At 48.7% G+C, this 13,113-nt stretch overlaps 1 protein-coding gene across 1 annotated transcript in view; it reads left to right on the forward strand.

The window, feature by feature from the left end:
• SHISAL1 (shisa like 1) overlaps positions 1-11,655 on the forward strand; it is an 83,865-nt gene extending 72,210 nt beyond the window's left edge. Inside the window, exon 5 of the mRNA XM_017529504.2 lies at positions 6,941-11,655. Coding sequence (XP_017384993.1) covers position 6,941 — 1 coding nt within the window. The 3' untranslated portion in view covers positions 6,942-11,655. The remainder of the gene's footprint in view (positions 1-6,940) is intronic.
• Positions 11,656-13,113: the final 1,458 nt, after the last annotated feature.

A 13,113-nucleotide genomic window follows, 5' to 3' on the forward strand; every position in this document is an offset into this window, starting at 1 on the left:
TCCAGTGTGAGTCTAAGGCTGGAGACCCAGGAGGGCTGATGGTGTGAGTTCCAGTGTGAGTCTAAGGCTACAGATCCAGGAGAGCTAATGGTGTGAGTTCCAGTCCCTGCCTGAGTCTAAAGGAAAGAGAAGAACAATGTCCCCACTGAAAGGCAGCGACAGCCTGCATTCACCCTTACCTGTTGGTTCTGTTTAGGCCTCCTGCGGGTTTTAGGAGGCCACCTGCACAGGGAGGACACTGTTTTCCTCCATCTGTCAGGGGACCTGTTCCTCTCATCCAGAAACACCTTCGCAACACACCCAGAAAAATGTCTTGCCAAACATCAGGGCACCCTGTGGCTCAGTCAGATTGACATGAAACAAACCATCACCATTGGATGAAGGTGGCGAGAATGAAAGGGAAGAGAGTGAGGATTGGGGCAGGGAGGGCTTTAACCTCTGCTCTGAGTGAATGGGGGCCACTGAGGGTTTTGAGGAAAGGGGTAAGGTCATTGGACTTAGGTTTTCACAGGGCTCCTCTGGCTGCTGTGTTGAGAGCAGATGGAAGGGACTGACCAGCGCAGAGGCCACTGCAAGAATCCTGCCCGCCTGTACCACTGTAGGAGCAGTGGAGGCAGCAGGAAGTGAAAGGCTTGTTGATATTCCAAAGGAAGGGTCAACGGGATTTGCTCCTGGGTTGGATAGGGAGCGTGGGAGGAAGAGAGGCGTCAAAGACGACTCCAAGCCTCTGATGAGAGCAACTGGCAGCATGGAGTTGTATTTTCTGAAATCAGGAAAGTTGTGGGAAAAGCTGGGTGGGGGAGGAAGATAGGGATATATTCTTTCAGAGTATGTTAAGTTTGAGGTGTCTATTAAATATCCATTTTGTGGTGTTGAGTAGACATGTTGGCCATCAGAATGGAGTTCAGGTGAGAGTTTGAGGCTCAAAAAGTCAACATATCTCTAGCCTGGGTGACAGAGCAAGACTCTGTCTCCAAAAAAAAAAAAAAAAAAAGTCATCAACATAAAGATAGTGTTTAAATCCTTGGGAGGAGAGGAGATCCACGAGTGAGTAGGGAGGGTGGAGAAGAGGAAGTCGGGAAGACGTGCGCAGACCAGCAAAGGGCGGGAGCAGAAGCAGTGGGAGGAGGAGGAGACCAGGAGAAGGGACTGCAGTGACCTGGAAGCAGGTGGAGGGATCACTTGAGTCACTGCTGCTGGGAGGATGAGTGAAAGGGGCACTGAGAATTGACCACTGGATTTCTTAACGTGGAGGTCTTTGATGGCCTTGACAAGGGCAAGTTCTGCAGAGAAGTTGGAGGAAAGCCTGATGGGAGCAGCTGAGGGATGGTGAGAACAAAAGCTGGGAAGCAAAAGTACAGAGAGTCCTTCCAAGCAATCACCTCCACCTTTGTTTTTTTTTGGAGACGGTGTCTGGCTCTGGCTCCCAGGCTGGGGTGCAATGGCGCAATCTCAATTCACTGCAACCTCTGCCTCCTGAGTAGCTGGGATTACAGGTGCCTGCCACCACACCCAGCTAACTTTTGTATTTTTTTTTAGTAGAGACAGGGTTTCACCATGTTGGCCAGGCTGGTCTTGAACTCCTGACCTCAGCCTCCCAAAGTGCTGGGATTACAGGCATGAGCCACCATGCGTGGCCACCTCCACTTTCTATGTATTATATCTTCTGCTTCATTAGATTCCCCAGCAGTGAACATGTCTCACTGTTTTTCAAAAATAAGTGTTTGGGGCCAGAGACGGTGGCTTATGCCTGTAATCCCAGCATTTTGGGAGACCAAGGCAGGGGGATTGCTTGAGGCCAGGAGTTCAAGATCAGCCTGGGCAACACACCAAGCCCTCATTCCTATAAAAAAAATTTAGCTGGGTGTAGTGGTGCACACCTGTAGTCTAGCTACATAGGAGGCTGGGGTAGAGGGATCGCTTGAGCCCAGGAGTTTGAGGTTGCAGTAAGCTATGATTGCACCATTGCACTCCAGCTAGGGTGACAGAGCAAGAGCCTGTATCTAAAAATTAATTTAAAAATTAAAAAAAGAACATGGAGTTATTTATGAGTTCCTCTCTTTTGCTGTTAACTTCGTTTCTGTTTCCATTTACTTATTGCTATTGTGTGCCTGTCTTGGGGTTATTTTGTCCTTTTCTAACTTTTTGAGTTGGGCAATTAATTCATGCTTTCTCCTTTATTAATAAGATTACTGTTTTAGGCTATATATTTTCCTCTCAGTATGGGCTTGGCTGCATCCCACAATTCCTTAAACATCTATCTTGTTATTGTCTAGATATTCTGCAGTTTATTTTTTTGCTCTCTTTAATTCGAGGTTATTTTTAAGTGTTTATAAACTTCTTGGTGGCAAAGTTTGGTTTGATCTGTGGTTTCATTATTAGTATTTTCAAATTCTGGTATATTGTGATCAAAGCATGTCTTTTTTTTTGGAATTTACTATCTTTGTGGTCTGATAGTCATTTTTTGCATATGCATTTTCAAGAGCATTTGAATAGAAGGAAGATAGACTGCATTTTACACACACACACACACACACACACACACACACACACACAGCTGTTAATTAGATTTTTTGGCTCCCTATCTCCTTTTATTTTTGCCAACTGCATCTGAAATGGATTGAGAAAGGTGAATTAAAATGCACTAGGCTGGGCGTGGTGGCTCATGCGTATAATCCCAGCACTTTGGGATACCAAGGCGGACGGATCACCTGAAGTCAGGAGCTTATGACCAGCCTGGCCAACATGGTGAAACCCCGTTTCTACTAAAAATGCAAAAAAAAAAAAAAAAATTAGCCAGACATGGAGGCCAGCACCTGTTATACCAGCTATTTAGGAGGCTGAGGCAGGAGAATTGCTTGAACCTCTGAGGCAGAGATTGCAGTGAGCTGAGACTGCACCATTGCACTCCAATCTGGCAGACAGCGAGACTCCATCTCAAAAAAAAAAAAAAAAAAAGAAAAATGCATCAACACTAGCACACTGTTTTTTCTTCCTAAATTTCCAGTAGTTCTTGCTCTATGAATATTGAGGCTATGCTATTTGGTACATGAACATTCATTACTGTTAAATCTTCATGGTGACCCTCATCCTTCACCCTCACACAGTGCCCTTCTTTTTTCTCATTCAGTATTTCTTGCCTTGACTTCAACCTTGTCTGATATTAAGATTATGACCCCTGATTTATCTTAATTTGCATTTGTTATGCTTCTGCTCATCCTTTTTTTTTTTTTAATCATGGTAAAATGCACAGAACATTTACCAATTTAACCTTTTTTTTGAGATGCAGTCTCACTCTGTCGCCAGGCTGAAGTATAGTTTGTGATCTCGGCTCACTGCAACCTCCGCCTCCTGGGGTTCAAGTGATTCTCTTGCTTCAACCTCCCAAATAGCTTGGACTACAGGCGTCCAGCTAATTTTTGTATTTTTAGTAGAGACGGGGTTTCGCTGTCTTGGCCAGGATGGTCTTGATCTCTTGACCTTGTGATCTGCCCACCTCGGCCTCCCAAAGTGCTGACATTACAGGCATGAGCCACCACATCTGGCCACATTTTAACAATTTTTAAAGTACACAGTTCAGGGACATTAAGTACCTTCTCACTGTAGTGCAACCATCATCATCATCATCCATCTGCAGAACTTTGTAAAAGTCGTCTGCCCATCCTTTTCTATGAAACCTTTCTGATTCATCCCACCTTCAGTGCACCCGCTTGTGATCCAATCTTTTTCTAGCAAGTGGGTATGGCTCATTACTATTACTGATACGGCAGATATATTTGGTCTTTGTTCTGTCATCATTGTTTGATATGCTTTATGCCTTTAGAGCTTTCGTGGGGGTTGTCAGTTTTCACCATATGGTCTCTGTTGTCTGTTTTATTTTTTGTCTGTATTCTGATAATTTGGAAAGCTATATTTTTGATCCCACGGTTATCTTCATAATTATAATACGACATGATAGCTTTAATCCTCTTATTTCTGTAGACAACATTTATTTTCTCCCTCCCGTGAACGATGTCAAAATTAGAATATTTCTGCTTTTCCTCCTCTTGTCTCCTTTCCATTACATTATTTTTAGTTGATTATATTTTTTCTGTTCACCTTGATGCCTCTAATTTTAAACTTCTAAGCAATCCTTTAAGCCCCACAACTATACATGAATATGATATAGTTTACTTATATTACCACCCTTGTTCTTACCTCCACCCCCTCTTTTTTTTTTTTCTTTTGGAGACAAGGGTTTTGCTCTTGTCCCCCAGGCTAGTGTGCAAAGGCATCATCTTGACTCATCGCAACCTCTGCATCCCAGGTTCAAACAATTCTCCTGCCTCAGCCTCCTGCATAGCTGGGATTACAGGCATGTACCATCATGGCCAGCTAAATTTGTATTTTCAGTAGAGACGGGGTTTATCCATGTCGGTCAGACTGGTCTCAAACTCTCGACCTCAGGTGATCTGCCCACCTTGGCTTCCTAAAGTGCTGGGATTACAGGCGTGAGCAACTGTACCCAGCCCCTCCTACTTTTTAGTTACTTATGCCAGTTCTGTTTTGTTTCATTCTTCTCTGTGATGGCCATAATCTTTAGACGGGCTACAGCATAGTCATACAGTTACACAAATTCTACACACAATTCTGGTGCTCTTGGCAGTGCTCCAATTACACCTTGACCCCTGGATTTTTCTTCATTTGCATTTGTTTGTTATGCTTCTGCTCATCCTTTTTTGAATTGTGGTAAAATGCACATATCATTTACCATTTTAACCATTTTTAAGTATACAGTTCAGGGGCGTTAAGGACCTTCTCACTGTAGGGCTGTGTCCCCACCCAAATCTCATTTTGAATTGTAACTCTCACAATTCCCAAGCATCATGGGAGAACCCAGTGGGAGGTCATTGAATCATGGGGGTGGGTCTTTCCCATGCTCTTCTCATGATAGTGAATAAATCTCATATCTGATGACTTTAAACATGGGAATTTCCCTGCACAAGCTCTCTTTGCCCGCCCCCATCCACAGAACATATGACTTGCTCCTCTTTGCATTTTGCCATGATTGTGAGGCCCCCCCCCAGCCATGTGGAACTGTAAGTCCATTTAAACATCTTTCTTTTGTAAATTGCACAGTCTCAGGTATGCATTTATCAGCCGCATGAAAATAGACTAATACAGCAGCTATCACCCCCCTCCACAAAACGTTTTAAAAATCATCTGCGCATCCTTTGAATCGTTCTTGATTTGCCTAAGGGTGTCCTGAATAATTTTATTAAGGAGTAATGGGAACTGTAATTCACAAACATGCTCAGCACATTTTTCTGTTGACTTTATAATTGAAAGATGGGTCATTCATTCATTTGACAATATTTATTAAGCCCCTACAGTATGCCAGTTACTCTTCTAGGCCCTGGCAATGCAGCAGTGTGTAAAACACACAATCACGTTAGCCATCTTGTAGCTAGCTTTCTATTTGGGGAAGACAAAGTATTCAAGTAAGTACAGTAGGTGGTATGCTGGATAGAGATGGGTGCTATGGAGAAAAACAAAGTGGGTGATGGAGAATACCTGGACCTGGCTTTGTTCTGTGACGCAGAGGAGATGGCCCCACAGAATCCCTCACCCTTAGTCCCTGTACACATTCCCACTGATGCTAAGAATAGAGAGTATTCTTATATATTCTTAATATATATTCTTATATATTCTTAATAGAGGTCCTGCCTCTTGGTGTCTCGCTCACTCTGGATAGGTGGGCTTTGCTGGCTTTATCAGAGCCCCTCCCTTGACATCTCTGTTTGCCCAAAAAAATACACTTTAAGCCTGGTTGAAGATGGTTTATCAGTTAAGAACTGTCATCAGATGCAACGTATGCAAGTGAAAGAACGTCTCCTGCAGTGGTGCTGAGGGGGCAGTCCAGGGCGGGCTGCCACCAGCATGAAACTTCTCCCTGCTTTCTACTCCACCTGTGTTAGTGAGCGTCCTTCATTCTCATAGTCCATCTTCCCCCAGATTCCTATCCCCTTCCCCATGGACTCCCATTTACACAGCATTGGTCAGACTGGGTCATGTGACCACCCCGGCTTGCAAGGGCGTCTGGGAAGGTAAGTATTTGTGACTGGGCAGTTGCTCCCGTAACAGACACAGGGCAGTGGGTGTTGCCGGCCACGGATGGAGTTAGTGTGTCTTGTTTGCAACATGACTCTGCCAGTGAAAGCCCTAAGAGCCCCGCAGACCTGTTTCCACACTGCAGATCCTGTTGCACTGGTCTCCTGACTCTTCCCTATTCCAGGAGCACCTTGGTCTCCTCTCCATCACTTTGTATGACATGGTCATATCTTAGTGTCATTCCAAAATGCATAATGGTGTTTGTCAGTATGAATGGTATCCGTATCTGTGTTTCGTACTTTTAGTTTTTTATAGCAAGGGTGTATAATTTATCATCCAAATCAGAATACTTTTGAAGGTAAAAGGGGAACAATATTAAAAATTATGTCAAAACAACAGGTGTTAACAGACTGTCCCAAGCCCAGACGTATAATTACCCTGGTCATTGCGTGCTCTTGCATTTTATAAGTTGATTTGATGTCTTATAGGTTAACTATTATACTCTCCATTCTACTAATAACCTGTTGATTCTGTTCAATTTTCTATGTAAGTTATCCATAATTAACTGTAACCTTTGTTCTTCTATTTCAGTTCTATGCTTTTTTTTTCTTTTTTCCTTGTCGTATTGCATGGGCCAGGGCTCTAGCACTCTATGGAGCTATCATGATAGCAGACATTATTGTCTTGCTTCCAGTCTTAAAAAAGTCACATGGTTCACAGTGCTCAGAAGGCAAACGCCAGGTGCTCAGAGGAAACCTGGCTTCTTCTGGCACTGAGGCCAGAGAGAAATGTCCCTAGTGGGTCCCCATGGAGGAAGCACCATGTGACACTCTTTTTCTATTTCTTCCAGAAAACCCTTTTGCTGTGCCTCAGGATGGGGGAGATGAGAGCCGAAGCACCTGGTGCAGCCTCCGAGAACAACTTCTGCAGAGATGCCAGGGCGAGCCGAGGTGGTGGCAGTGGCAGAGGAGGAAACGCTGCCTGTGCCCAAAGCTCCCTTCCGTGGACTTCTGAGATTAGGAGCAAACTCAGGGGTAGGGGCTGGGGGTACAGGGGAAGGGATTCTGAGCCACTTGTCTGCAAGCAATAGTCCTATTGGGCTGGTGGCTTCTGAGAGGTGACTCATTGTGGACTCAGGATGACCAAGACAAAGCAACTCTGGCTGGCTCCAGCCAGGAGGTTTGAGGCCTGTGAGTTATACCTGTGGCTGAAAACCGAAACTTCCCTTGCCCCCTCTCCCTCCAATAGCGGCCCCTTGGGCCTATTTGTGTTAGAATATTGAATGTGCGTGTGTGTGTGTGTGCGCGTGTGTGATTTGGGGTGTTCCTCTTGGTTGCTTGGTTGGTTTTTATTGCGGCTTCCCCACTCAAGTTCTCTGATGGGCAGGGGCCACCCTCTGGCTGGGGGTTCTCATTGGTGTCAATGTCTGGGCCACTAGTTTCTTGCTAAGCACAGGGCACAGCCCCTCTGTGTCTCGGGGGGCACTGGGGATTTGAAGATGCCAGTCGGGGTTGGTTCTTAAAGAATTCATTCCTGTAATGATAGTAATACTAAGGGGCGCATCTCAGGCTGATGGTGGCAGGTACCAAGTTAAGTGTTTTCATGTACACTCCCTCTCACCACCTGGGAGGCAGGTATGACTAACCCCCTGCAGAAACAGTGGGGTCGGGGTGCCCAGGGCCACATGGCCAGGAGGAGATCAACCCCTCCTTTGACCTCAGGGGTGCAGGAACCCAAAGGCCAGTCTCCAACACCCTGGATATGACGTGCTCCCTGCCCGGGCACGCCCTGCACCATGCCGGCAGCATCTCCTTGATGCCTCTGCAGGCCATCACCCTGAGTTCTCCACCATCACCGCCTGGAGCGCTGATCCACTCAGCACATTGTGGCTAAGTGCCTGCTGTGTGCCAGGCCCCATGCTGGGCAGTGATGGGGATAAGAGATGAGCCAGACCTCGTCTCTGCCCCTGGGAAGTTCCCCATGGTGGGAGAGACAGACACATGGATCTCTGCTGGAAAGGGTAACAAGGCTATGGAAACCCAGAGAGGAGGGTTCTAGAAATCCATCCACTTTAAAGTGGAACTTCCACGTAAAATTAGACGCCCATAATATCCACACACAGAGCTAATCACCTCCACTCCTGCCCCCCCTCCCCGGGGCACAGATGAGATGGCATCACTTAAATGATGATCACAAACATCTCTAAAGGCTACACTGCCAGTGTAGATACACTCATTCCATGGCTGCTAATGATACCAAATCTCCCCAGCTCTTAGCTTGGGAGGCCCTGCTTAATAGACTATGTATCCTCTGACTCAGTTTCCTCACTTCATCAGACCCACTGTTCTCATGCTGACCGCCCATCCATTCACCAGATATGACAGTGAGCAGGGCAGGTCCCTGCTGACTCTCTAGCTGGAGTGGGAAGACAGTGAAGAAGGAAGGTGCAGGACGGTGAGTGCTCCGCCAAGAACTCAGTCTGAGGGACACGTGGGTGAGGCCCTTGTGCACCTGGAGAGGTCTGGGAAGGCCTTCCTGAGCAGGTGATTGAAGCCCAGGTTTGAATGACAGAGGAGCAAGCCGTGGGTGTTAAAGATAGGAAAAGAACTTTCCAGGCAGAGGGAACAGCTAGTGCAAAGGCCCTGTGGCAGCCATAGGCTTGGTGGTTTCAAGGAAGTGTAAGAAAGCCAGGTGGCTGGGATCCAGAGGGAAGGCAGAGGGCAAGGAAGGCAGGAGTGCCCAGCTCTGGAATCCACTGAGTCACGCTGCACACACACAGTGCCCTGCCTTTGGGAAAGCAGAAACAACCTGCTAGGGCATAAAGCATCCTCCATGCTGCCTGGCTCTCCATCCTCTGGACAGCCCCAGAAAGAAGGGGCTCTCCCCCTTTTATAGATGAGAAGACAGGCTCAGCCAGGTCAAGTGGCTTGCCCAGGGTCACAAAGGTCACCTGTGGAAGACCCAGGCCCCTGGCTTCAGTCTTTGGGACCAGCCGTCTCTTCCAGGCATATGGCTTGGCCGAGCCAAAGTAGGAGAACCTCTGCTTGGGGTCTCAATTAGAGAAAGGAATGGCTTGCTGTCCCCTGATGTGAGCCATCCGAGGGCCATGTTGCCATGGAGGGGTGCACAGCCTGCCCACAAGCTCAGCTGGGGCAGCCACAGCTGCACCCCTGTGCAGTGCCTCGGGAGGCAGAGGAAGCCTTGGCAGCAGTGGGGGAGGGGGGAGCAAGACTCAGATTCTGACATCAGCTCTGCCACTGAGAGCAGAGTGACCTCAGGCAAGGCCTGTGCCCTCAGAGTCCTCATTGGTAAGAGAAAGGAGTCCGATGGTTACGTAAGGGGTTTGCCCACCCTGGTGTCCTGCTATTCTGGATGATGCTCTTTAGGTGCTTCCTCTGCCAAAAGAACTGGTGGCCTTGCCTCCCTCTTCTGGACTCCTGGGGTCAGAGGTCACTGCCAGATAGACAGCTAGAGCTGGGGTTCACCGGAGCGACATCCCTTGATATTTACAGCCTTCTAAAAGGACATTCCTCCTGGCCCCAACAGAGGTCCTTCGGGAAGAACTGAAAAGCCCCATGGGGTCTGTTGTCCTGCTGTTCTGTGGAGCACCTCTGGGGCAGCCAGGCTGAGGCATGGGACATTCTGTGGCAAGCAGGCCTCAGCAGAGATCACCAAGACCCCGCACATCTGGTACAGGTAGCCTTCGGCAAAGGCAGATGCAGCGTGCAGACAACCACAGCGCCCTCCTTCCCGCAGGTGACCCCGGCCGGCCACTTCACCTCTCGGAGCCTCTGCCTCTCACCTGTGAAGTGTGTGAGGTGGGGTTCCAGTGAGCACAGCACTTGCTGTCTCACGGGGGAGCCGAGGGGCGCGAACAGTGTCACGTGGGTGTGAACAGCAGGTGGGGGTGTGTATTCAGAACCCATAGGTCCCCAGGTCATTGTGATAAACCTTGTCCCCACCCTGCTGTGGCTGGCAAGTCCTTCAATGAGTAGAGTGTCCCTCAGAACAAGAGGGTGTCAGGGTTGTGATGAGTTCAAGTTTAGATTTCTAGAGTTAGCGTTTTTTAAGTGACTCCCACACCTGATTTTCTAAGCTGCCTACTTTTCCTTTTTACTGTGAGCTTCTGTCCATCACCACGTAATTTGTAATAACACGGAAAGATAAAACGAGAGAAGAGGACACGATGTCCACAGAGGAATCTGCGCTGAGGCTGCTGTGCAGAACGACGCATTTGTAAGGACCGTTTCCCGCTGGGAACTGTGTGTGATTCACGAGCAGTTTTATGCTTCCCCTCTTGTCTGTGTACGGTGTGACTGTTGTGTGTTTCGGAATCTCTGTTCAGAACCAGTAGCTGGTAGTGCCCGCTGGCTCGATGCCCTCACGTTAGCCTGACCGTGCCCTGCACCTAGAGAAGCAGCCTGCTCACCCGCCTGGCCTTGCCCCCTCCAGCTACCTGGCCAGCACCCGACTATTGCCGACATGCAACAGGCCTTAATTGAAAACACACACAAGTGCATACATGCACATGCATGCACACAGGTGATTCCACAGGTAGATCCGGTCCCTCTTGCTAGCTCTAATACTCTAGGAAGTAGCAGGTGGGCAGCTGACAGTGGTCCCTGGGTGGGTGGCTCTCCCCTCATCATCAGATTCAAACTTGGCCCAGAACTGAAGAGCAGGACTTGGGAACGTCAGGAAAAACACCGCCAAGAATTGGGGTTAACAGGCTTCCTGAGACGGGAGATGGTTCCCAGTTCACCACCAACCTAAAAGCTCCTTCAGGTCTAGTCAAACAGACCAGGGCTGTGGCTGTGGGTTGGGCCAAGCCTGGCACTGACTCCCCCACAGGCCTCTGTCCAGGTCGGGTCCTTTACATCCCTCCAGCCACTGTCCCACCCCGGCCCCTCTGCTGGCTCGGCAGCCTTCACAATCTCCATGTCTATTAAGGAAGCAGTGTTCTTGGAGGTGCAGACGTGCAGAATGTTTTGGTGGCTTATTTTAATTTTTCAACTTGGCTGGCTGGTCCCTATCAACAGGAATAATGTGCAGAAGTGAATTTACAGATGCCCCATGCTTGAAATCAACATAACATGAACCCAGGAGGCAGAGGGTGCAGTGAGCTGAGCTCGTGCCACTGCACACAGCCTGGGCAATGGAATGAGACTCCGGCGGGGAGGAAGGGAAGAAAGAAAACATTACAGCCCTGGATGGGGTTACTGGGGGCATATGTCTTAGCAATGTTGAAGGGCCACCCATCCCTGGAGGGAGACATCCCCATGGGCCCCTTTCGTCTGCTGTGAAAACCTAGGGTTGGAATGGTGGAAGCAAATTGCAGGGATTCTTCTTCATCCTGCTCACGTGGTGGGCATCAGAGTGTGTCTGCCTGGGCCCCCCAACAGCCTGCGGGTGGTCAGAGGGGCTGTGAGTAGATGCCGCCCTGATCATTGCCCTTTGCAGCCCAGGAATACATCCCTGGGCTGGAGCCGCACCCTGTGCCCTGCAGAAGACAAGCCTGTACACTTGCTGTGGGGCATTTGCCACACACAGTGCCCTCGTTCCTTGCTGTAGCACCGCATGTCCCACTCTGGTACTTAACGCAGAGAACCTTGGGGGTTATGGCCAGAAAGCTCAAATGTAAAGTTAGGCAGTTGGGGCACGCTGGAAGAGGTCAGGATCCGCCTAGAACACCCATGCGATGCTGTGCACTTCCCTCACCTGTTCAACAGATACTTGCTGAGCGCCCATCTGGGAGCCGTTCCCGCTGCAGCTGGGACCACCTGCGAAATGACTAGTTTTGCCTAACAGACACGTTCAGATTCACAAAATATATACAGAACACTTACTATCTCACCCCCAAAAGTGACTTTGGAGGTGTCATTGCCCCTACCCACCCCAGTTTCTAGTGCAAGCCCCTGGCCAACAGCTGGTGCTAGATCCATGCTTGATGAATGAGCAGATTTGGCTATTAGTTACTTTGTACCTAAAACTCCTATCTTCACATCAAAGCCCTGATGGATTTGCCCTTGACAGACTGAAATTCAGGGCTGCTGCAGGGCTCAACTCCAGACACTGTCCCACCAATGGGAATGGGATCCCAGGAATACCGTTTACATGGGCTGCCCTGAGAATGGTGACCTCTTGGGTTTGTGGGATGAGCTACCCTGTTGAGCTACCCTGTTGAACTACCCTAAATCAGCCCCTCCAAAAAGTGCAGAATCCCACATTGGTCAGCGCCAATCCTGAGCACTGGATCAAAAACTATAGATTACATGGCCACCCTGGCCACAGCTGGAACCAAGCCGGGGGCCCGAGAAAGCCTCTTCTTGGAATTGCACGTCAGTTTCTCATACCCAGTTTCTATTTTTCCCCATGTCCTATTTTAAAGATACTGACACACATCACAGTCAAATAACCAAGTGGTCAGCGTCTGGGCAGTGTGCAGTAACGAGGTGGGGGCTCAGTCACCTGAGCTAGGCAGGAAACCTCCCACCAAAGGTCGACGTGTCCTCCCCAGGGCCAGCCTGGAAAGGGCACGCAGCGGCAGGGTGGAGGGATGGAAACATTTTCCCTTTCGTCCACCCTGACTTCACGGGAGCAGGCCTGGGGTCTGAGAGCAGATAACCGGGAAAACCAAAAACCAATGCTATTCCTAATAATAATACTAGAATGTAACAATAATGTGTTTTTCACTGACTGCTGTTGCTCTGCTTTTGTCTTTATATACAGTAGTTTTTATAACGATGTCCTTAGGTTTTAATAAAGGAGTGTCATGTCGACTGTTCCCTAGATTGGCGTTTACTTCAGTGTTTCAAAATATGCTCAAGGGAACCTGTGCCCCCGTAATTTGTCACTCTGTTGTGGAGGGTGGAGGACCAGGGGTTGGGGTCCCAGCTGAGGAACAGAAGGGGGGCACTGGGGGAAGCTGGGCACATGCGTTCAACCTGAACAGGCAATGGCAGGTGGACACCACCTCCAAAGAGGGTAGGGCAAGGTCAGAGAGGAGTGACAGAGCCCTGAATC

The sequence above is a fragment of the Cebus imitator genome, unplaced genomic scaffold (assembly GCF_001604975.1).
Source record: "Cebus imitator isolate Cc_AM_T3 unplaced genomic scaffold, Cebus_imitator-1.0 Scaffold59, whole genome shotgun sequence".
Classification (NCBI taxonomy): Eukaryota; Metazoa; Chordata; class Mammalia; order Primates; family Cebidae; genus Cebus; species Cebus imitator.